Source organism: Ranitomeya imitator, chromosome 4 (assembly GCF_032444005.1).
Source record: "Ranitomeya imitator isolate aRanImi1 chromosome 4, aRanImi1.pri, whole genome shotgun sequence".
NCBI classification, from domain to species: Eukaryota; Metazoa; Chordata; class Amphibia; order Anura; family Dendrobatidae; genus Ranitomeya; species Ranitomeya imitator.
In genome coordinates, this window is record NC_091285.1 from 651052546 (window position 1) to 651076890 (window position 24345).

At 48.3% G+C, this 24345-nt stretch overlaps 1 protein-coding gene across 2 annotated transcripts in view; it reads right to left on the bottom strand.

Annotated features, from left to right (window-relative positions):
- PPP2R2A (protein phosphatase 2 regulatory subunit Balpha) overlaps positions 1-24345 on the bottom strand; it is a 58824-nt gene that overhangs the window by 27521 nt on the left and 6958 nt on the right. The window contains exons 1-7 of one of the 2 annotated variants that reach the window (XM_069767017.1): positions 15235-15375; positions 13520-13594; positions 9414-9505; positions 3874-4036; positions 3063-3175; positions 1132-1309; positions 335-499 (exon numbers count right to left, since the gene is read on the bottom strand). In XM_069767017.1, coding sequence (XP_069623118.1) covers positions 335-499; positions 1132-1309; positions 3063-3175; positions 3874-4036; positions 9414-9505; positions 13520-13594; positions 15235-15328 — 880 coding nt within the window. In that variant the 5' untranslated portion in view covers positions 15329-15375. Of the gene's footprint in view, positions 1-334; positions 500-1131; positions 1310-3062; positions 3176-3873; positions 4037-9413; positions 9506-13519; positions 13595-15234; positions 15376-24345 lie in introns of those variants that run through there. The other variant, XM_069767018.1, reaches the window with a different exon arrangement.

Here is a 24345-nt window from a genome sequence, read left to right on the forward strand (position 1 = left end):
CGCGGCGACGCATGCGCCCCTATATTTAACATTGGGGGCGCATGGACATGCGTTGTGTTGCGTTTTGTGACGCATGCGTTTTTTGGGCGCAAACGTCAGGGCGCAGGGGACGCTGCTTGTTGCATTTTTTTGTGCTATAAAAATGAATGCATGCGTCACAAAACGCAGCGTCTTGCATGCGTTGCGTCGCCGACGCAGCACACAACAACGCAAATGTGAACGTAGCCTTACACAGTCTCTCCTCGCTAATTGGTTATGAATTAATTTCTAATAAAAAGGATTACATTTATGGATGGAAGTGCCGGAAAATCATTTATTCTTCGGTTCAACTTACACTTGGAGTGGCGGTCGCACAGCGCCGACTCGCGCATGTCACACAGACGGATGGTGCCTTTGCTGCTGCTGTACACAAAAGTGTTGCAGTGATGCGGGTGGAACTCTGCTGCCGTGATCACTTCTGTCAGCTCTTCCATGTTGGCAGGTTTAATATCTACGATATCTGAAGCAGGGAGTGAAGGTAACTTGCTTCACAGAAAACCCGACATGCACAAAGTGAAGCTCCCGGAGCCATAGATGTCACCACCAATATGTGAGGAGAGATATAACCTCAAGCCAAAGCTAGAGACCACCGCACAAGTTCGAGGAATACACGGGCTGCCGGTCAGAAATACAGACGCACGGGATCCCCTCAAAAGCTGCCCATACACCACAGACAATGGGGAGCCGAATCACAGTGCCCCTTTACACGTCATCCTAGGGTCTCAATGTGGAGGGAGAAGAACGGAAATTCTGGTGGCAGCTCATCTCTCACAGGAGCAAAATGAACATCCCGGCTCTTCCCTCCCAGACATTTACTGTCAGGGAATAGTTGGGAGTCCCAATGAAATTGGTGCTTTGGTGGGGTCAAATAGTTTTAATCCAACGCACATAGTCAGAGGAAAAGCTAGAAGTCTGGAGCGGCATCTGGTACCAAGGGAGCAGAACACTCGCCAACGAGCCATGTGTACGGGCACCGAGAGCCAGAACCCACAACAACATAGGAGGACAGGCCTGAAAGATGGACATTTCGTTCTACCAGTAACAACCCCTCCAATTCTCCTTCCCATTTGTTTATTTTTTTAAAAAGGATACTGAAGCTCCTGTCTGTGATCTCCAAGTGCCAAAGATTGACTCGCAGGTCGTCTGCCGAGAGGTACGTCTCATAGTCGCTGTTCACAGAGATGGAATTGATGTGATACGTGTGGGCGTTGGCGAATATCCTACGAGGACTAGCTTCAACCATCAGGTCCATGGGGCGGAATACTGGCACCTGGGGGGGGGGGGGGGGAGGAACAAATCACAAAACGTAAGACTCAAAACATGGCCTCATAGGAGCCGCGCCCAAGAGATGTACAATACAGACAAAGTTTGGACACACCTTCTCATTTAAAGATTTTTCTGCATTTTCATGACTATGAAAATTGTACATTCACACTGAAGGCATCAAAACTATGAATTAACACATGTGGAATTATATACTTAACAAAAAAGTGTGAAACAACTGAAATTATGTCTTATATTCTAGGTTCTTCAAAGTAGCCACCTTTTGCTTTGATGACTGCTTTGCACACTCTTGGCATTCTCTTGATGAGCTTCAAGAGGTACTGTAGTCACCGGGAATGGTCTTCCAACATTCTTGAAGGAGTTCCCAGAGATGCTTAGCACTTGTTGGCCCTTTTGCCTTCACTCTGCGGTCCAGCTCACCCCAAACCATCTCGATTGGGTTCAGGTCTGGTGACTGTGGAGGCCAGGTCATCTGGCGTAGCACCCCATCACTCTCCTTCTTGGTCAAATAGCCCTTACACAGCCTGGAGGTGTGTTTGGGGTCATTGTCCTGTTGAAAAATAAATGATGGCCCAACTAAACGCAAATCGGATGGAATAGCATGCCGCTGCAAGATGCTGTGGTAGCCATGCTGGTTCAGTATGCCTTCAATTTTGAATAAATCCCCAACAGTGTCACCAGCAAAGCACCATCACACCTCCTCCTCCATGCTTCACGGTGGGAACCAGGCATGTAGAGACCATCCGTTCACCTTTTCTGCGTCGCACAAAGACACGGTGGTTGGAACCAAAGATCTAAAATTTGGACTCATCAGACCAAAGTACAGATTTCCACTGGTCTAATGTCCATTCCTCGTGTTCTTTAGCCCAAACAAGTCTCTTCTGCTTGTTGCCTGTCCTTAGTAGTGGTTTAACAGGTATTTTACCATGAAGGCCTGCTGCACAAAGTCTCCTCTTAACAGTTGTTGTAGAGGTGTGTCTGCTGCTAGAACTCTGTGTGGCATTGACCTGGTCTCTAATCTGAGCTGCTGTTAACCTGTGATTTCTGAGGCTGGTGACTCGGATAAACTTATCCTCAGAAGCAGAGGTGACTTTTGGTCTTCCTTTCCTGGGGAGGTCCTCATGTGAGCCAGTTTCCTTGTAGCGCTTGATGGTTTTTGCCACTGCACTTTGGGACAGTTTCAAAGTTTGCCCAATTTTTCGGACCGACTGACCTTCATTTCTTAAAGTAATAATGGACACTCGTTTTTCTTTACTTCGCTGCTTTTTTCTTGCCATAATAGAAATTCTAACAGTCTATTCAATAGGACTATCAGCTGTGTATCCACCAGACTTCTGCTCAACACGACTGATGGTCCCAACCCCATTTATAAGGCAAGAAATCCCACTTATTAAACTGACAGGGCACACCTGTGAAGTGAAAACCATTTCCGGTGACTACCGCTTGAAGCTCATCAAGAGAATGCCAAGAGTGTGCAAAGCAGTCATCAAAGCAAAAGGTGGCTACTTTGAAGCACCTAGAATATAAGACATAATTTCAGTTGTTCCACACTTTTTTGTTAAGTATATAATTCCATATGTGTTAATTCATAGTTTTGATGCCTTCAGTGTGAATGTACAATTTTCATAGTCATGAAAATACAGAAAAATCTTTAAATGAGAAGGTGTGTCCAAACTTTTGGTCTGTACTGTACATGTGACACCCGGAAGAAAACCGACCCAGAGGCGGGAAGCCTTTACCCTGAGAGTGGTCACAGTGGTCGGATCCCTGTACCTCCCATTCTCTTCTTTCAGGTTGTAACCTTCTGGTCTCTTGTCACGTTCACTGATTTTCCACAGTTTGATAGTTTTATCTGTGGGTGGAGGGGAAAAAAAAGGAGTGTAAAGGATATAAAGAGTAGATTCATCGCTTGCATTTTTTAAGCCATTTTAATTTTTTGAGTTGTATCTGACCGTGCATTTTTGTGCCAAATTTTTCAAGATGGCTCACGTGATTCATAAATTTTGTGCAAAAAAAAAAAAAAAATCAAAAACGCCCTTTACATTTGTTACTTTTTACTGCAAACAGCTGCGTATTGTGCTTAAAATGCCACAAAATTTGAGCAAAAAAAATTTCAGCCAGAAATAAAAATGACTCCGGGGTGGGAAGAAGTCAAAGTAATTTGCTAAAAACACTAGCAACTTTTTTTATTTTTTTTTTTAAGTCACAATTGATGAATTGACCGAAAACATCTGAAAACCCCAAACCCAACACACAGTGCCAAACAATAAGGGGGAAAAAAAAAAAAAAAACACAAAACATGCAAAATAAGACTTTAAAAATGGTGCAAATTAAAAGAGTAATAAGACATTAAAAAAAAAAAAAAAAAATAAAAACAGGAGGCAAAAATCACCAAAAACTAGATTAAAAAAAGGACACAAATAGAATAATGAATCAGGTCCTAGATGTGTTGCGGCTTTACAGAAAAAAAATGCTTAAAAGGGGTTGTCCTCCGTATCACATACATCCGGCGGAAGTATGGAAATTGCCAATATTCGCACGCTTATTCACCGTTTGTAGACAACAGGAACTGTGCGGCATTCTTCTGTGGGAGCCATCGGATCTTGTTGATCTTCTCTTCGATTTCTAAACTCTTCAAGTAGTCGAATTCAGGCTCATGGCTCTGGAAAGTGCTATAGACACTGTATTCCCCTCTGTGGTAAGGGCTTTTACTCTGCAGAGAACAGCACATGGGAACAGTGGGATTACACGTCTGCACTGTCTGCACGCACCACCAGATGGCAGCAGGGGACGGTGTCACGGTATGGCGGTACGCATTCAGACGCGCACAGCTCAGCAGTGCAGTAAAGACGTCGGCCGATCAGGTTACTCCATTCTCCGCAGTCCTCCAGGAAGAGCCAAACACTGGACCTTTCTGCAGCGCCTTGTCACCACCTGCAAATGAGCAGGGAAAGGACCGGCCAAGGGTCTGCTGAGCAGAACCCAATATCTGCATGTAGCTCCAAGACAAGTCCAGCAACATCTTTACATGAGCAATCCACCTCCTCCCTTACTGAGCAATCAGGGTTTTAATGGATATGCAAATGAGGCTGAAGGGCTATAGTAGATCTGAAGCCTCCGTCACTCCAGCTCTATTCCCACGGTCCAGCATCACCTCCTCTTGCTTGACTGACAGCCTCTGTGCTGTGTGACTTCAGGCAACGGAGACGTCAGTAAAGCAGGAAGAAGCGGCGCTGGGTGGGGAATAGAGCTGGAGTGACAAGAGGCTTCAGATCTACCATAGCTCTTCAGACTCATTTACATATCAATTCAAACACCAATTTCTCAGTAACAGAGAAAGGGACTGACCATGTAAAGGTATTGTGGGACTGGTCTTTGAAAGAGCGACACAAGCATATAGATTTGGTAGTGGGGGCAGGTGGGTGAAATCCTGCTTACAGATTCCCTTTACGTTCACATCAGGAGAACCGTGGCTGGTCCTTACATTGCGATTAGCACTTGGAGCGTGAATGTTGGGACATGAGATGATGGATTTAGGCAACACTGACAGACCGAGGAGGATGCCATAATTATGGCCTGCCAGAAGAAATCACAAATTCCCGATGATGTGGGGAGTGTTGGTGGTCAGGCAGAGTTAACGCCCCTCAAACTCTTTAGCTGGTGTGGACACCATCGCTGAGAAGGCAACTACGGACCTCATGGCGTGGTCACTATGGTAGAGAAAGCAACTACGGACCTCATGGCATGGCCACTATCGTTGAGAAGGCAACTACGGACCTCATGGCATGGTCATTATGGTAGAGAAGGCAACTACGGACCTCATGGCATGGTCACTATGGTAGAGAAGGCAACTACGGACCTCATGGCGTGGTCACTCTGGTAGAGAAGGCAACTACGGACCTCATTGCGTTGCCACTATCGTTGAGAAGGCAACTATCTTATTCCTTCACCATGTTTACCTATGCCCTTACAGTGTTTGCTCCACTAATCCTCTCTCTCCTTCGCTATCACAAACCCCTGCACTCTCTAACCTAATAATCATCTCCCCTTCACGCTTACCTCCCCACCTGTCCTCCTCTGCTGACCTGCTCCTCAACCTCAAATCTGTCCTAAGAAAACATAAAACAAGTCGGCTACTTTCTTTCTCCCACCTGCTCTCCCTTTCTCTGCTTCTCTTCACTGCTGGAGACATATCTACCGACCCGGGACCCCCACAGCTCACAACTCCCACTACTACCCTCTCCTATCGCTCCCTATCTAATATGAACTACCGCAATCTTTCCAACATAAAACTCGTGCCCCTGACGCCCACCCCCCTGCTCCCTCTCTCTGGAGCACTCTGGAATGCCCGCTCAATCTGCAATAAGCTTCACGTGATTCACGACCTTTTTCTCTCTCGCAATCTTGCCTTCCTTGGCCTCACAGAAATATGGCTAACACCCTCTGACACCGCCTCCCCTGCTGCGCTGTGTTACGGAGGCCTCCATTTCAACCACACCCCTCGACCCGGCAACAAACATGGTGGAGGAGTGGGTCTTCTCGTTTCTCCTAACTGCACCTTTTACCCAATCCCACCTCTACCCTCCCCTCTTCTGAAGTCCATTCTGTTTGCATCTACTCTCCCTCCAACCTCCAAGTGGCCATCATATACCGACCTGCAGGCCCGGCCACTGCCGTTATTGACCAATTCTCTACCTGGCTTCTTCACTTTCTCTCTGCTGACATTCCCACCATCATCATGGGTGACTTCAACATCCCCATCGATACTTTTCAGTCAACAGCCTCCAAACTTCTGTCCCTTACCTCATCCTTTGGACTTACTCAGTGGTGCTCCGCAGCCACCCACATAGACGGACATACATTAGACCTGGTCTTCACCTGTCTCTGCTCTCTAACTTCACCACCTCCCCTCTCCCTCTATCCGACCACCATCTGCTCACCTTCTCATCTCTGTCCTCCCCACCGGTTATCCATGTCCAGCAAAATGGGCACCCCCACAGAAACCTTGCACACCTAGACACCCACACACTCTTTGACTCCATCCTACCCCTGGCATCCATATCCTTACTCCACGACACAGACAGTACCACTGCTTTCTACAATGCCACTCTCGCATCAGCTATTGACACAGTTGCCCCTCTCGTCTATGGCAGAGTGCGACGTATCAATAGACAACCCTGGCACAATAACACCACTAAAAAGCTCCGGCAAGTGTCCAGGGTTGCGGAGCGGCGTTGGAAGAAAACACACCTGCAAGACGACTTCATTGCATTCAAACAGGCAACACTCGCTTTTAAATCTGCTCTCACCTCTGCTAAACAGGCCTACTTTACAACCCTCGTATCTTCCCTATCCTACAACCCCAAACAGTTATTCAAAGCCTTTAACTCCCTCCTCCACCCCCACTGCCCCCTCCAACCTCCCTCATCTCTGCTGAGGACTTTGCCACACACTTTAAAAATAAGATCGACCAGACAAGGCAAGTCTTCATTGTTCAACCACCACAACCCCTTTGTATACCAGACCAATGCCCAAACCCCATAACCTCCCTATCCAACATCACTGAAGGGGTGCTTAATTGTCTCCTCTCCAAATCGCACCTCACCACCTGTGCGCTCGACCCCATCCCACCTCCTCCCCAACCTCACTACCACACTTATCCCATCCCTAACCCACCTCTTCAACCTATCACTATCTTCTGGCACCTTCCCTTCTGCTTTCAAACATGCCACAATCACGCCTATCCTTAAAAAGCCAACCCTCGATCCAACTGCTATGTCCAGCTATCGCCCAATATCACTGCTTGTATTTCCTTCCAAACTCCTGGAGCAGCAGGTCCACTCTGAACTTTCCTCCCACTTCTCATCTAACTTTCTCTTTGACCATCTACAATCTGGTTTCCGCCCCCATCACTCAACTGAGACAGCCCTGACCAAAATCACCAACGACCTACTTACCGCGAAAGCTAATGGACAATACTCTGTACTCCTCCTTCTAGACCTGTCCTCTGCTTTCAACACAGTTGACCACTGCCTCTTACTACAGATCCTCTCCTCCTTTGGCATCAAAGACCTTGCCCTATCCTGGATTTCCTCGGACCTTTCCAACTGCACATTCAGCGTCTCCCACTTCCACACTACCTGCTCATCCCACCCTCTCTCTGTTGGAGTCCCCCAAGGCTCTGTTCTAGGACCCCTACTCTTCTCAATATATACACTTGGCTTGGGACAACTCATAAAGTCCCATGGGTTCCAGTACCAACTCTATGCTGATGACACTCAGATCTACCTCTCTGGCCCAGACGTCACCGCTCTGCTGTCCAGAATCCCAGAGTGCCTATCAGCCATATCCTCCTTCTTCTCCTCTCGCTTCCTCAAACTCAATGTGGACAAATCTGAACTCATCATCTTTCCTCCATCCCATAGATCTTCCTTACCTGACCTATCTATCGCAATCAATGACATCATGCTTTCCCCTGTCAGGAAGTCCGCTGCCTCGGAGTAACCCTTGACTCTGCCCTGTCCTTCAAACCGCACATCCAAGCTCTTTCCAGCTCCTGTCGCCTCCAGCTCAAAAATATCTCCAGAATCCGTCCTTTCCTCAATCGTCAATCTACTAAAATGCTTGTGAATGCCCTCATCATCTCCCGCCTTGACTACTGCAACATCCTTTTCTGCGGCCTCCCTGCTAACACCCTTGCATCTCTCCAGTCCATTCTTAACTCTGCTGCCCGACTAATTCATCTCTCTCCTCCCTACTCCTCTGCTTCCCCCCTCTGCAAATCTCTTCACTGGCTTCCATTCCCTCAGTGTATCCAGTTCAAATTACTAATACGGACCTACAAAGCCATCCACAACCTGTCTCCTCCATATATCTCTGAACTAATCTCCCGATATCTTCCCTCACGTGATCTCTGGTCCTCCCAAGACCTCCTTCTCTCCTCCACACTTATTCGCTCCTCACCCAACCGCCTCCAAGACTTCTCCCGAACATCCCCCATCCTCTGGAATTCTTTGCCCCAACACGTCCGACTATCAACCACATTCGGATCCTTCAGACGGAACCTGAAAACCCATCTCTTCCGGAAAGCCTACAGCTTGCACTGACCCCGCTGCCTCCTCACCACTACCGGAGCTACCGCCTCACCAACACCGGAGCTCCTGCAACCCTCAACCTATTGTCTCCTTCCCCACCATCCTGTAGAATGTAAGCCCGCAAGGGCAGGGTCCTCACCCCTCTGTATCAGTCTGTAATTGTTCGTTTGCTTACTGTACGTGATATCTGTAAGGCTACTTCCACACTAGCATCGTTCTCGGCCCGTCGCAGTGCGTCGGGCCGACGTACCGACGCTAGCAGTGAATGCGCCGCACAACGGGGGCAGCGGATGTATTTTGCCAGCGCATCCGCTGCTCCATTGTGAGGTGCGGGGACGTGGGGGCGGAGTTCCGGCTGCGCATGCACGGTCGGAAAAGGCGGACCGTCGGAAGCAAAAAACGTTACATGTAACATTTTTTGCTGCCGGCAGTCTGCCACAACACGGCGCAACCGTCGCACGACGGTTGCGACGTGTGTCAATGATTCGCTAATGTTAGTCTATGGGGAAAAAACGCATCCTGCAGACAACTTTGCAGGATGCGTTTTTTCCCCTAAACGACGCATTGCGACGTATTGAAAACGACGCTAGTGTGAAAGTAGCCTAACTTGTATGTAACCCCTTCTCATGTACAGCACCATGGAATCAATGGTGCTATATAAATAAATAATAATAACTATGGACCTCATTGCAGCCTTCTGCTTCTGTTTGCATCCGTTGTATAATGGATCCAAAAGCATTGGTGTGAAGAGAGCCTACACCCCGGAAAAGCAATCCTGGAAAGAGCAAGCGGATGCCTTTTTCAAATCCCAAAAGAACGCAGCATGTTCTATTAAGACGTGAAAACACAGCGCTGTCGGGAAGGTTTAACAACGATAACTGGAGAAACCATTTGATGAAAAGTGTTAATATTACTGCAAAATGCTGTGTGTGTGGATGAAGCCTATGGCTGGAAAAAGCAGCTGAGCCGAGAGTGCGAGCGTCCGATAATACTGACCTCCTGCTGGAAGATGACCACGCGTCCTCCTTTATCTCCAGTGGCTAATAATTCTCCAGAATGATTGAATTCTACCGTAGATATGATATCGGCTGTAAGGACAGAAGGAGACGCAGGTTATGGACATTCTCAGTGTACAAGATACAGGAGAGAGTGGAGGGAACTCAAGTCTGAGGAACGATGGAGGATCTTACTGGCCATGTGCTCCGTGGTAGCCATCTTACCAATCATGTCACCAGTAGAGTCCCATATACCTGGGACTCCTGAAAGTCCTTCAGGACGGCCATCACTAGGGCCAGCCTCATCATTGCCCATATTTGCAGTGATGTTGTCCTAGATACGTGCTGAAGGACCACTGGTCTTGTACCACTCTGCCCACCATGAGTCAGGATATTTACACCCACAGATGTATACCTAAAGGTCAGGAGAGTTCAGTAGTGAGGTCACTTCTCGTGGTGTCCTTACCGGCCATGTGTCCTCCCAGCATTGCTCTCTAGCGAGTACAGAGAACGCTTGTGAATCTTGTCTCAGGCATGAGTGACAAGGAGAACTACATATTCCAGCAACAGCAGTTGTACAATTCTGATTGGGGAACAGCCCCTTTACCCTTTCACCCGGTGATATGTCAGAAGCAGTAGTTCAGGAGTGACATGAAAGGACCCCCAGGGTGGTGGCCTATTCTGTGTGCCTGCAGATTGCGGAGTTGACAGGGTGCAATAAGCTCGCTGTAAGGATCCCACGCCATCCCAACACGTGCCTGAGCTAGAAATGTGTGCAATCCTTACAGTGTGAACACTGTCATGACAATCTGCTGTCACAACGTGGCTGGAAAACTCCCTGCGTCATGTGTCTAATCACTGTGGGGGTCTGCTAAAGTGAACGGGGTCCAGTGTTGTGTCACCAAAGCAGCAGTCGCTCCAATCATTGTCTTTGGGATGGCTCCATTCAAAATGTGGGACAAAGAACCCCTGTTTTTATGGGCAGAGGACCCCCGTACTCAGACACTTCTCCCCTATCCTGGAAGTAACAGTGGCAGAACACCTTTAATCCCGCACCCGCGTGGCATCAGGTCAGTAGTGGCAGACACTCATGGGCAATGATAGTTAATGCCTTTGGTCCTTCTATACAGTCCTTCTATGCACACGTCACCAGTGCAGGTTGTGCCTGCTGACAAAGTACAATCATAGCAGCAATGTGTTCTCTAGGTCGTGCATATCACATTAACCACCCACTGAAGACCCCCAAGTACATGTATAAAAATGAATATAGCACAGGTTTGACCACCCGGTGAAATATCGCTCACCACGGCAGCTGGGAAATTAAATCTGACAACTGACTTTTGCTCCCTGCAATTGGCAGTCGGCACTTGTATCCAGCGAGGTACGGAACAGGGTTCACATATACAGGGGGACAAAATGCTGGAACAGCTCCACTCATAGGTCATGTCTGGTATTACAGCATGGGGCCATGAATAAGACTAGACTTCACTGTAGTAGGGCAACGCACGTCTGAATCTACTAGTTGGATATGGTGTGAATGGAGACGTCCGCCATGTGTGCAGCCATACTGTGTATGGCTACGATAGTGGTTTACATTCATGTTCCCACCATGGTCGGCAGCACGTGGCCTGTGCACAGGAGGGAATACAAATGATAATCATGCTAAGAAGATGCCACCAAACAGAGGGGTCCTGCAGGATGATGGGAAGAAGCCATCATTTGTTCAGTGAAAGAATCCAGATGACAATGTTAGATTGCAGAGGTGTTACACGGTCTAACACCAGGACCCCCACCTCCAGGGACCGCCCTGACCACATATCTAAGGCCTCAGACCCAGAGCAGCTGCAAAAATACCCCCCCAGGCGTCCTGCATTGCACACCCCCGGACTAAGCCGCAGCTGCCGAGTTCGGACATGACTGGGAGAACTGGTCTAGGAGTTTACATCTGGGTGGAGAAAGCAAAGTGATCCTGCAAAGCGCCAAAGTAATCACCTACTAAGACGGAAAAACCCACAAGTCAGGTGAGCAGCGCGCACAAACCCTTTATTGTCAGGCCGTACATGGGAACTGGCTACAAGAGAATTTCCACTTCCCGGGAGCTGCTAAAAACCACCGTAGCATGGCGGCACCATCACCGCACCTACACCTGCCCCTCCCGACAGCCGGACCCAGTAATGTATGCCCCATGAAGGGTCCCCCTCAGAGCCATTATAGCGGCACAGTCTGCAGGAAACATACAGCTGGCCACCTCCACCTCCTCCGTCAGTCCCACAGTCAGTCAAGGGAAGCCGCAGTGCACATGGCAGACAGGGGACCCCAGGGCTGGTTATCATTGGTGGTGTCAGTGGCTGTGCCCCCAACAAACTAGCAGCTCTTCCCAAATAGTCCTTTGGTTGAAAAAGACGAAGGGGAGCAGAGCCCGACACTGGCGATAGCATGGTCACACCACCCGCTACTTTTATCCCCTGGCTGGCAGTGCACATGGCAGCGGAGGGGCTTCCGATACGGGCGACAGCGTGACCAGTACTTCATGTATCCAACATGGCGACTACTCATCTTGTATCTTATATATCTCGTCACATATCCATGTGGACTCACGATTTACTCTCTCCTCCTTATCAAATCCGCAGAGAGCAGTATATCAATATAATAGTGGGACCTCTAGATACAACATACCACAAATTCAACATGGCCAAGACCATCCTAACACCTTGAGAAAGGGGGCACAGGGCATTTCCCAATCTCTACAGACCCAGTAATGTCAGCCCACAGGTTCCATCATACGATCACAGGAAGAGGACTCTATAGGAAAGCTCCAGCGTCTGACGAGAGATCAGCCGGCGTTACCTGTAGTCATGGACCCCTCTGATTGTACCACACTACAGTAATTCGCCGCCCTTAGGCCAGGTCCCATCAGGCATATGACGGGTGCATCGGTGTGCCATGTTACAGGAGCAAGCCATGGCCCGAACACAGGTCCAATCAAGCATATAACGGGTGCATCTGGGTGCCCATGTTACAGGAGCAAGCACTGGCCAGAACACAGGTCCTAGGACCCAAAAGGAGGGCTCCACAGAGCACTATCAAGCTTCAGTTCCTAAATCCACAGTCAGGCCAGGACTTGTATCCATCATTGCTCCTCTGAGGGGCATTTACAGGCTGCTGTGGATAGTCAGGTTACCCAGCACTTTCTATATGCCCCATTACAGTGTGTGATATAATATAGCGGGGGGCTAAGCTCACAACTCCTCGTAAGGCCAAGCACACACGGTCCAGATCACAATTCTGGGCCTGGCCAGTGGGTCTCCTGACCTGAACTATCTACTCCATGACATTATATGAGGCAGGTGTCTCATATGTCTCATCACCAGTCCAAGTGGATGTCACAAGTCTTGAAATCCTTCAGTATGTGTCCCAGGAGATCAGCCGCGTCTCCTCTCATTGTCCTGTATTTGGCTATTACCAGGATGGGGTGGGTGGCCTCAGTCTGGTGAGGTTTAGAAATACCCCTTATTAAGTAAAGTGGTCACAGAGGTCCCTAATGTTCCTCTAAAGGAGAAGACTTTCCAGCAAGTCAGGTCCAAACTTCAGAGTTCTGGTTCCAATAAGCCTCTGCGGTGCTCCGAACTGTAAAGAGTGAGATGTCGCGCTCCGCACTAACCCGGCGCTGACGCACCACCATTAGTGCGGTCACTGCTTAGTAAAGGACGTGCGGCACTATGTCAGTGCGGAGAGCGGGATCTCGTAAGGACGGCCACAGGGGGATCCTGCAATCCACAGCTCCGAACTTTGGGCACGAGGTTTGCTAGGAAGTTTGTTTTAAAGGAGAACGTTAGGGACCTTTTTCATAAATGATATTTAGAAAAAAAATCACTAAACTGAGGCTGCCCCACAATCATGTCCAAATTGATAAACATATGGTATACAGGCATTACAGACCCTAAAACCTGAAAGAGAGGTACATGGATCACTGGGTCAACCTCCATAGTGCCCTTAATATCGGTGTCCGTGGGAATAACCATAGCACAGTCAAGTGTCATAAACAGGACTATATAAATGATCACTTTAGTCAGTGACCAATGAAGATGAAGTATAAGATGCCGTTACCTTCTGAGACGTCCTCTTCCACCGCTCCCTTCACCTGAGAAAAACACCATTGAATATCATTGCCTCCGCCAGCTCCTGGAGGAAAGAAGGAAACAGGCAATTAGGATAGTCGTAGATATCCAACTACAGTCTCCTGGCTGTGGACATCTGTTCACACACAAAGCAGAATTAGCTCTACTTCCTTCTGGTATATTGGATATGAAGTTAAGGAGCCCAGTGCGTTCCCACCGGTGGGTCCACATTGGGGCAACCACAAAAATCCCACCTCCCATATTCAGCCGAACATGTCCTGACCAAAGTATTAACCCACCATCATTAACATAGGTCTCTACAGCAGAGCATCAGGCACAGAGGACAAGGGATATTTTTCAGACAACGGACCTCAGTCCCTGAATCTCTATTGTGTGGTGGCCATTCAGCGGCAGATGTCTCATGGTCTGGTCAAGGTGGTGAGTGGGGGAGAACCAAGACCTTGTCCACCTAACTCCACCCTCCTTAAAAAAAAAAAAAAAAGGAGATGCTCTTCTGGCCAACCTGATTAACCATCTCAGGGTGGTAGTTGTCTATTTTTCTTGTCTATGAAGGCTACGTTATCCATCCCCGATCTAGGGCCAGAAGACAACTTTGAATGTGTGACACCAAAACCAGAAAGTAACATTGCAAATGTGACCACATGACTGTACAGCTTAATGAGACCACGGTTTCTCGGGCGCCACGATCACAATCGGCGGATACATACGTCCTCACAACTATGGGCAGAAGTTATTGCCCCAAAGTGGAAGTTAGCAGTGCCGGACCAACCCCTTAAAAATCCAAATCTGCTGGAGATTAGGTCTCAGATCATAAAGGACTTTCCCAGCAGTCCCATATGACTAGGACATGTTATGCATAAGCGATGCACAGGGTTACCAAGCTCCTTCTGACAGCCGGTATCATGCGAGGAACAAATTCTAATTCATAGGAAGGCACCTGCCTGCTCAGAAGGAAGAAGTGCTGGACGACCCCTTTAAACCGTAAGCAACTTGCAACCAAATCTCACCCTAATAAAATGAAGTAATGGCCACACCACGGCCCTGCAACACGGCCCTGCAGCAAACCATGCCAAAAAAGCCAGTATAAAAGCTAGCGGCTCGTCAGATCTCCTACCGGTCTATGGAACCTTACAGCAGGGCCAAACTACAATAAGTAGCCAAAGGTAGGAGACCACCGCTCAACGGCAACCACCAAGGGCAGCATAATACCCCCAGAGAAGCCAGGAACACCCAGCATACACAATTATATGGAGAGATAATGGATTTATATAGCTTGGATGCATGTGCCCAGGGAAGGATGGCATCAAAGCAGCAACCAGGACAGGCTGGCATCAAAGCGGCAACCAGGACAGGCTGGCATCAAAGCGGCAACCAGGACAGGCTGGCTTGAAGCAAATGTAACAATAATGCTTAAAAGTGACTATAAAGGAGCGATATAAAGATTAAATGCAACAGTAAAATCTGAACAGACGGCATAAACCTGCGCCAACACAAGGCTATAAACCACATAGATTAAGAGCATGTGATGGGCACACCTCAATTTTAATAAACCTCGTTTAGGCCATTACATGAGCTCCGTGCAATCAGCGGTAACGTCTCATGAATGCCATTACGAAAGAGCAGCAGGGAAGTAGTCGGAATATGATGGGCAGGGGGTCCTTACGCGCCCACCAGATACACTACCCAGAAACACGGCTCGCGGGGAAAACTTCAGGAACATGGATTGCGTCTGGGAACACAGCTGCCATTCACAGGAATCCCGGACCTCCCTCGCCATAAACAGTTCCTAGTTCCGCCGACACAGGAAGGAGCCGTGTCTCAATCTCCCCAACCCCTCGGGGGGTGCATGCAGGCGCTGAACACTGCCATGTAATAACATGCCTGCCACATCTAGTGCCCAGGAGGAGCAATGGAAGAAATATGTTGTGCAGCTAAGGAAGGGTTAATTGACACCCCCCCCCCATCCCCCCTCCATGACTGATGTGCTTTGTCAGGATGCTGCTGGGGGTGGGGGGAGAGGGGGGGGGGGCAACAAACACAATGTATGTGCAAATAAAGGCAGGCCCTCCCTGCAGGAAGATGATGGAGGGCTGGCAGCAGCAGGCATCCGGTCCTGAGGAGGTTGTGCGCATGGTGGCAGCGATATGGAGGGGAAAGTCCTGCTCCTGGAGAATGAGCTGCTGCTTCAGGCCCTGTTCAGACATCACTGAATCACGTACGTGTTCTGTCCATGGTTTTTACAGATCGAACACGTGCCCATTATAGTCTATGGGCCTGTTCACATGTCCATGTTTTTTGGGGACATTGTGTCTGTCATTCATCAGTCATGCATGAAAGTCACCCATACAAATTTATGGGTCTGTGAAAATCACGGACAAAACACAGATGGCATCGGTGCACCATGTGTGTACTGTCCGTGATCAACAAAGGAGAAGCTTTATTTATCCACACGTGAAAATCATGAATGGTAAAAACAGGTCCCTGGACCATTCCTTTTTTTGCATACATGAAAAATCAAGGACTTCTGAATGAGGCCTTACAGAGAGTTGTGCGAGATCAGTCAGAAAATCTAGGCCAGGACAAATGTTCTATAAGATAGAAAGGTTGATGGGTAGAGGACACATCATCGACCCAGTATCACCCTCCGACACCAGCAGTGAGGGGTCAGCGATGCACTTTAATAAATAGGCACCGAAGAACGATGTAAAATCATAAATAGTCACTAGATCCATCATGGCGGGTTATAAGTCTAGCAGAAACGCCTCCACCGACCCACAGTCTAGTGTAATCCATTGGCCAGACAATCCAGGGTCTGGCAGAAACGCCTCCGCTGGGCCATCAGTCCACAGTCTGGCAGAAACGCCTCCACCGGGCCGTCAGTCCACAGTCTGGCAGAAACGCCTCCACCGGGCCGTCAGTCCACAGTCTGGCAGAAACGCCTCCACCGGGCCGTCAGTCCACAGTCTGGCAGAAACGCCTCCACCGGGCCGTCAGTCCACAGTCTGGCAGAAACGCCTCCACCGGGCCGTCAGTCCACAGTCTGGCAGAAACGCCTCCACCGGGCCGTCAGTCCACAGTCTGGCAGAAACGCCTCCACCGGGCCGTCAGTCCACAGTCTGGCAGAAACGCCTCCACCGGGCCGTCAGTCCACAGTCTGGCAGAAACGCCTCCACCGGGCCGTCAGTCCATAGTCTAGAACACACAAGTCAAATGATGGCATTGTTTGCATGATATTTTTTATCTGCATCAATGATTTTTATCCTTTGTTATTAGATAAATTAGGTCATTGGGCAGTATGCTTTTTATTGCTCTTACATAACATATTATTCCAACATTTTATTCTAAGATCTATGAATTAAAATTGTATATGGGACAATCCCTTTAAGTTTGTTGCCATATGAAAAAGTTCATGGTTATATATATTTTTGAATAAATATCAAGGTTGGCCCTAGACTTTGTCCAAGCTTTTAATTTTGGCCCTCTGTGTACAGTATTTGACATCACTGGAGAAAAAACACCTCCGCTTTCCCATCAGCCCACACCGTCTAGGAGGAAAGCCTCCGCCTTCCCGTCAGCCCACACCGTCTAGGAGAAAAGCCTCCGCCTTCCCGTCAGCCCGCACAGTCTAGGAGTAAAGCCTCCGCCTTCCCGTCAGCCCGCACAGTCTAGGAGAAAAGCCTCCGCCTTCCCGTCAGACCGCACAGTCTAGGAGTAAAGCCTCCGCCTTCCCGTCAGCCCGCACAGTCTAGGAGTAAAGCCTCCGCCTTCCCGTCAGTCCACACAATCTAGGAGTAAAGCCTCCGCCTTCCCGTCAGCCTGCAGAGTCTAGGAGAAAAGCCTCCGCCTTCCCGTCAGACCGCACAGTCTAGGAGTAAAGCCTCCGCCTTCCCGTCAGCCCGCACAGTCTAGGAGAAAAGCCTCCGCCTTCCCGTCAGCCCGCACAGTCTAGGAGAAAAGCCTCCGCCTTCCCGTCAGCCCACACCGTCTAGGAGGAAAGCCTCCGCCTTCCCGTCAGCCCACACCGTCTAGGAGTAAAGCCTGCGCCTTCCCGTCAGTCCACACAGTCTAGGAGTAAAGCCTCCGCCTTCCCGTCAGCCCGCACAGTCTAGGAGTAAAGCCTCCGCCTTCCCGTCAGCCCGCACAGTCTAGGAGTAAAGCCTCCGCCTTCCCGTCAGCCTGCACAGTCTAGGAGAAAAGCCTCCACCTTCCCGTCAGCCTGCACAGTCTAGGAGAAAAGCCTCCACCAGCGAATGAGTCCACAATCTAGCAGAAACGCCTCCACCAGCCCATGAGTCCACAGTCTAGCAGAAACGCCTCCAACCAGCCCATGAGTCCACAATCTACACAATCTAGCAGAAACGCCTCCAACCAGCCCATGAGTCCACAATCTACACAATCTAGCAGAAACGCCTCCAACCAGCCCATTAGTCCACAATCTACACAATCTAGCAGAAACGCCTCCACCAGCCCATGAGTCCACAATCTAGCAAAAACGCCTCCACCAGCCCATGAATCCACAGTCTAGAAGAAACGCCTCCAACCAGCCCATGAGTCCACAATCTACACAATCTAGCAGAAACGCCTCCAACCAGCCCATGAGTCCACAATCTACACAATCTAGCAGAAACGCCTCCACCAGCCCATGAGTCCACAATCTAGCAAAAACGCCTCCACCAGCCCATGAATCCACAGTCTAGAAGAAACGCCTTCACTGGCCCACCAGTCCACAGTCTAGCAGGAAAGCCTCTGCCGGCCTCTCAGTCCGCACTCCTTAAATTTTAATTTGGTGACCAACATATATCATTTGGCTACTAAAACACATTCATGAGTCAGATGCACACTATTGCTATTTTGTCCCTGGCCAGACTGTCTAATGTCTGCTTTTGTCCTGTGGAGACCAGGATGTAGCAGAGCCCTTCATGGGGACAGTATGCCCTATGTTACTGTATTGATCAATGGAAAGGACTTTTAGTTTGTCTATGACTTGGAGCCGTACAGAGGTCATATGGTCTTATAAACCACGGACCGGTCAGCGCTGTGCCAAGCCCAGGAGCCATGCGGATAAACCACACATACAAGAGGGATGTCCTATAAACCATCTGGAACAACAACTCATGAGAAACATGAAAGATGCAAACATTTCTTCTTACAGCAAAGCTTCTCTCTACTGAGCAACTACTGGGGTACATACTGCTGGGACTTGTGGTTTTAAGCCTGCTGAAGACCCACATGTGGTTTAATTGTGGCATTCTTAAAGGGGATGTTTAACCCCTCAATGACCACCAATACGTCTTTTAACTGACCTGAGATATAAGAGAATAGCCTCCCCATACAGATGACAATCCAGCATCTGTTGGTTGTACACTATAGCTGACAACTTGCTGTATCAGCCACGATCAGTATTTGCACCGTCCAAATCTGTTTAACCCCTTAGATGCTGCTGTCAATAGTGACTACATCATTATAAATGGTCAACAGAGTGTGGGGGCTTCTTCTTTATCCCAATTGGTGCCCTTATATCATGATTTTGTTGTCCTGATGTTTGCGATGGCAATTCATGACCAAATCGCGGCCTTAGAGTCTGACGGCTGTAGTAATCTGTTTAGAAGTTAGCAACATTTAGGTGGTAAAAATACACATTTTCATTTCTGTCATGCCACTTTGCATTAATTCCTGTAAAGCACCTGAAGGGTTAATAAACTACCTGACAGCAGTTTTCAATATGTTTAGGGGTGCTGTTTTTAAAATGGTATCACGTTTGGGGGTTTCCCAATATATGGGACCCCTAAAGTTACTTCAAACATGGATAAGTCACTAAAAAAATAAATGTGGTAAATTTCTTTGAAAAAATGAAAAATTGCTGCTACATTTTTAAACCTCCTACAATGCTAACAAAATAAAATAACATTTTACAAATGGTGCTGATGTAAAGCAGACATGTGGGAAATGTTATTTATTAATGGTTTGCTGTTGTATGACTATCTGGATTAAAGGGATAATCATTCAAATTTAGAAAATTGCTAATTTTTTAACATTTTCCTCAAATTTTTTATATTTTTTATAAATAAACACAAAAATGTTGAACTAAATTTACCATTATCATAAAGTATAATGTGTCACGAAAAAACAATCTCAAAATCACTGGGATTTGTTGAAGCGTTGCAGAGTTATTACCACATAAAGTGACACTGGTCAGATTTCAAAAATTTGGCTCGGTCACTAAGGGGTTAAGATTTTCAAAGAAGGAAGAGCAGCTCAGCTTCACTGAAGTGAATGAGGCCGAGCTGCAACACCACACACAACCTGAGGACAGAAGTGGCGCTGTCTGTGGAGGAGAGTAACCTAGTAAATCCCTACTGGTCGCAGTTTACATCATGCAGCAGTTAATTAAGCCAGTGATTGGCTGCAATTGTCAAATAGATGTATGTGGGAAGAGGAGGATGAAATGTTTTTCTTTCTTAAATCCAGTTTCCTTCTCTTAGGGTATGTGCCCCCGATCAGGAATAGCAGCGTTGGGTGCAGAGCTCTTGTGCTGCGTTGTACAGTACAATGGATGGGATTTCTATTTGACACGGCGTAAACTCACCCGCAGTGCAGATTTATGAGCCGCAGCATGTCAATTTCTGTAGTCTCCGCAAGAGACATGTCCACAATAGTAATGTATTGGATGCGGTAAATCCTCATTGTTCAGTGGACACACACGGATTAAGCTAGATGCGGTGAAAATACGCTGCGGTAAACGCGCTGCTACTTCATGATCGTGGGAACGAAGACTAACACTTTTTTAAGCCCTGAACATGCTCTGTAAAGGGCTACTAACACATAAAGGATACCTGGCTACTTTCTACCACCAACAGTGCCACTCCCGTCCTCAGGCTGTGCGAGGTATTTCAGCTGCACGCAGTCACTTCTATGAAGCTGAGCTGCAGTCCCAGAAGAGGCCTATAGGCCAGCAGTGCACAGTTCATAATAGAAAGCAGCCATGTTTTTCTCATGTAAGCTTCGCGCTCAGACGCCGGCAGTAAGTACAGAGAACTTAACGGAAAAAAGCACAGTACAGAAGACAACGGCACAACTACAATAATCCAATCCCGAGCCTTTCAGGGGGAGAGAAAAGAAACAATGGTCCTGACACCAAAGAATAGTGCTGCCTCCGTATACTAGGAGCACCTTATAGAAGGCAAAAAAGCCAGAAGAAATATGGAGAATAATTCTATACATACAGGACATGTACTGTATACACACACCCAATACAGTACAGACCTAGGAGGTATACCGTAGCCAGCCCCATACAGTACAGACCTAGCAGGTATACCGTAGACAGCCCCATACAGTACAGATCTAGGAGGTATACCGTAGACAGCCTCATACAGTACAGATCTAGGAGGTATACCGTAGCCAGCCCCATACAGTACAGATCTAGGAGATATACCGTAGACAGCCCCATACAGTACAGACCTAGGAGGTATACCGTAGCCAGCCCCATACAGTACAGACCTAGGAGGTACACCGTAGCCAGCCCCATACAGTACAGACCTAGGAGGTATACCGTAGATAGCCCCATACAGTACAGATCTAGGAGGTATACCGTAGCCAGCCCCATACAGTATAGACCTAGGAGGTATACCGTAGACAGCCCCATACAGTACAGACCTAGGAGGTATACCGTAGACAGCCCCATACAGTACAGACCTAGGAGGTATACCGCAGACAGCCCCATACAGTACAGATCTAGGAGGTACACCGTAGACAGCCCCATACAGTACAGACCTAGGAGGTATACCGTAGACAGCCCCATACAGTACAGACCTAGGAGGTATACCGTAGACAGCCCCATACAGTACAGACCTAGGAGGTATACCGTAGACATCTCCATACAGTATAGACCTAGGAGGTATACCGTAGCCAGCCCCATACAGTACAGATCTAGGAGGTATACCGCAGACAGCCCCATACAGTACAGATCTAGGAGGTACACCGTAGCCAGCCCCATACAGTACAGACCTAGGAGGTACACCGTAGCCAGCCCCATACAGTACAGACCTAGGAGGTACACCGTAGCCAGCCCCATACAGTACAGAACTAGGAGGTATACCGTAGCCAGCCCCATACAGTACAGATCTAGGAGGTATACCGTAGCCAGCCCCATACAGTACAGACCTAGGAGGTACACCGTAGCCAGCCCCATACAGTACAGACCTAGGAGGTATACCGTAGATAGCCCCATACAGTACAGATCTAGGAGGTATACCGTAGCCAGCCCCATACAGTACAGACCTAGGAGGTACACCGTAGCCAGCCCCATACAGTACAGACCTAGGAGGTACACCGTAGCCAGCCCCATACAGTACAGACCTAGGAGGTATACCGTAGACAGCCCCATACAGTACAGACCTAGGAGGTATACCGTAGACAGCCCCATACAGTACAGACCTAGGAGGTATACCGTAGCCAGCCCCATACAGTACAGACCTAGGAGGTACACCGTAGCCAGCCCCATACAGTACAGACCTAGGAGGTATACCGTAGCCAGCCCCATACAGTACAGACCTAGGAGGTACACCGTAGCCAGCCCCATACAGTACAGACCTAGGAGGTACACCGTAGCCAGCCCCATACAGTACAGACCTAGGAGGTACACCGTAGCCAGCCCCATACAGTACAGACCTAGGAGGTACACCGTAGCCAGCCCCATACAGTACAGACCTAGGAGGTATACCGTAGACAGCCCCATACAGTACAGACCTAGGAGGTATACCGTAGACAGCCCCATACAGTACAGACCTAGGAGGTATACCGTAGCCAGCCCCATACAGTACAGAACTAGGAGATATACCGTAGACAGCCCCATACAGTACAGAACTAGGAGATATACCGTAGACAGCCCCATACAGTACATAACTAGGAGGTATACCGTAGACAGCCCCATACAGTAAGACCTAGGAGGTATACCGTAGACAGCCCCATACAGTACAGACCTAGGAGGTATACCGTAGACAGCCCCATACAGTACAGACCTAGGAGGTATACCGTAGACAGCCCCATACAGTATAGACCTAGGAGGTATACCATAGACAGCCCCATACAGTATAGACCTAGGAGGTATACCGTAGACAGCCCCATACAGTACAGAACTAGGAGGTATACCGTAGACAGCCCCATACAGTACAGAACTAGGAGGTATACCGTAGACAGCCCCATACAGTACAGACCTAGGAGGTATACCGTAGACAGCCCCATACAGTACAGACCTAGGAGGTATACCATAGACATCTCCATACAGTATAGACCTAGGAGGTATACCGTAGCCAGCCCCATACAGTACAGACCTAGGAGGTATACCGTAGACAGCCCCATACAGTACAGACCTAGGAGGTATACCATAGACATCTCCATACAGTATAGACCTAGGAGGTATACCGTAGACAGCCCCATACAGTACAGACCTAGGAGGTATACCGTAGACAGCCCCATACAGTACAGAACTAGGAGGTATACCGTAGACAGCCCCATACAGTAAGACCTAGGAGGTATACCGTAGACAGCCCCATACAGTACAGACCTAGGAGGTATACCGTAGGGCAGCACGGTGGCGCAGTGGATAGCACAGCAGCCTTGCAGCGCTGGAGTCCTGGGTTCAAGCCCCACTAAGGACATCTGCAAAGAGTTTGTATGTTCTCTCCGTGTTTGCGTGGGTTTCCTCCGGGCACTCCGGTTTCCTCCCACATTCCAAAAACATACTGATAGGGAATTTAGATTGTGAGCCCCAACGGGGACAGCGACGATAATGTGTGCAACCTGTAAAGCGCTGCGGAATATGTTAGCGCTATATAAAAAATAAAGATTATTATTATTATTAAAGATTATACCGTAGACAGCCCATACAGTACAGAACTAGGAGGTATACCGTAGACATCTCCATACAGTACAGACACAGGATGTCTACTGTATACACAGTACACCCACACAGTAGTTACAGGACATTATATATATATATATATATATATATATATATATATATATATATATATATATATATATATACACACACACGACACGTATGTATACACACTTATATAGTACAGGTACAATAAGTATACATACACAGCCATATAGGACTGCTCCAGGACCTGGATGCACACACCTAAATAAGAAATACGTATACTGTGTGCATATACATAGAACCATATAGAGACATATAATATATTTAAAGGGAACCTGACAGGGGATATATGCTGTCCTAACCGTGGGCAGGCGGATCCCGCCACCACTAATGACTGACCAGTCTCTCCCCACAGGGAGTGGGCCATCAGAAGCCACCAGGGATTCGCCTGTCCGACTAGTCTCCTGTGAGCCATGTCCTTTTTATCTGGGTGTATAGACATACTGTACATATTTGGGTACGTAGTGACAATACATGTGTAATAGGTTGGATTTTTACACACCTAACATGTAACCCAATACATGTGCAGTTTATCTGTCCTGTATGACTGGATGTGTGCACACTACACATGCAAATACTGGAAAGGTGCGCATGGATTTGCAGTACCCAGCCTATTGGCCACATCGGCCCTCTGTAACTGTGGATAGGACCCCTGAGGACCGACTCCTACCTGCCATCATCAGGCTCTTCATTAACTGGCCTTGTGCTGTCATCATAGCAGTGTGACATCATGCCAGGCCAGCTAATCAGAAGGAGCGCCCCAGATGCTGGGAGGATCGCAGGGTACAGACATGGCCGCCGTGATTTGCAGATATATATATTATCTGTGCTGCGTCTACAGATGTGCGAGT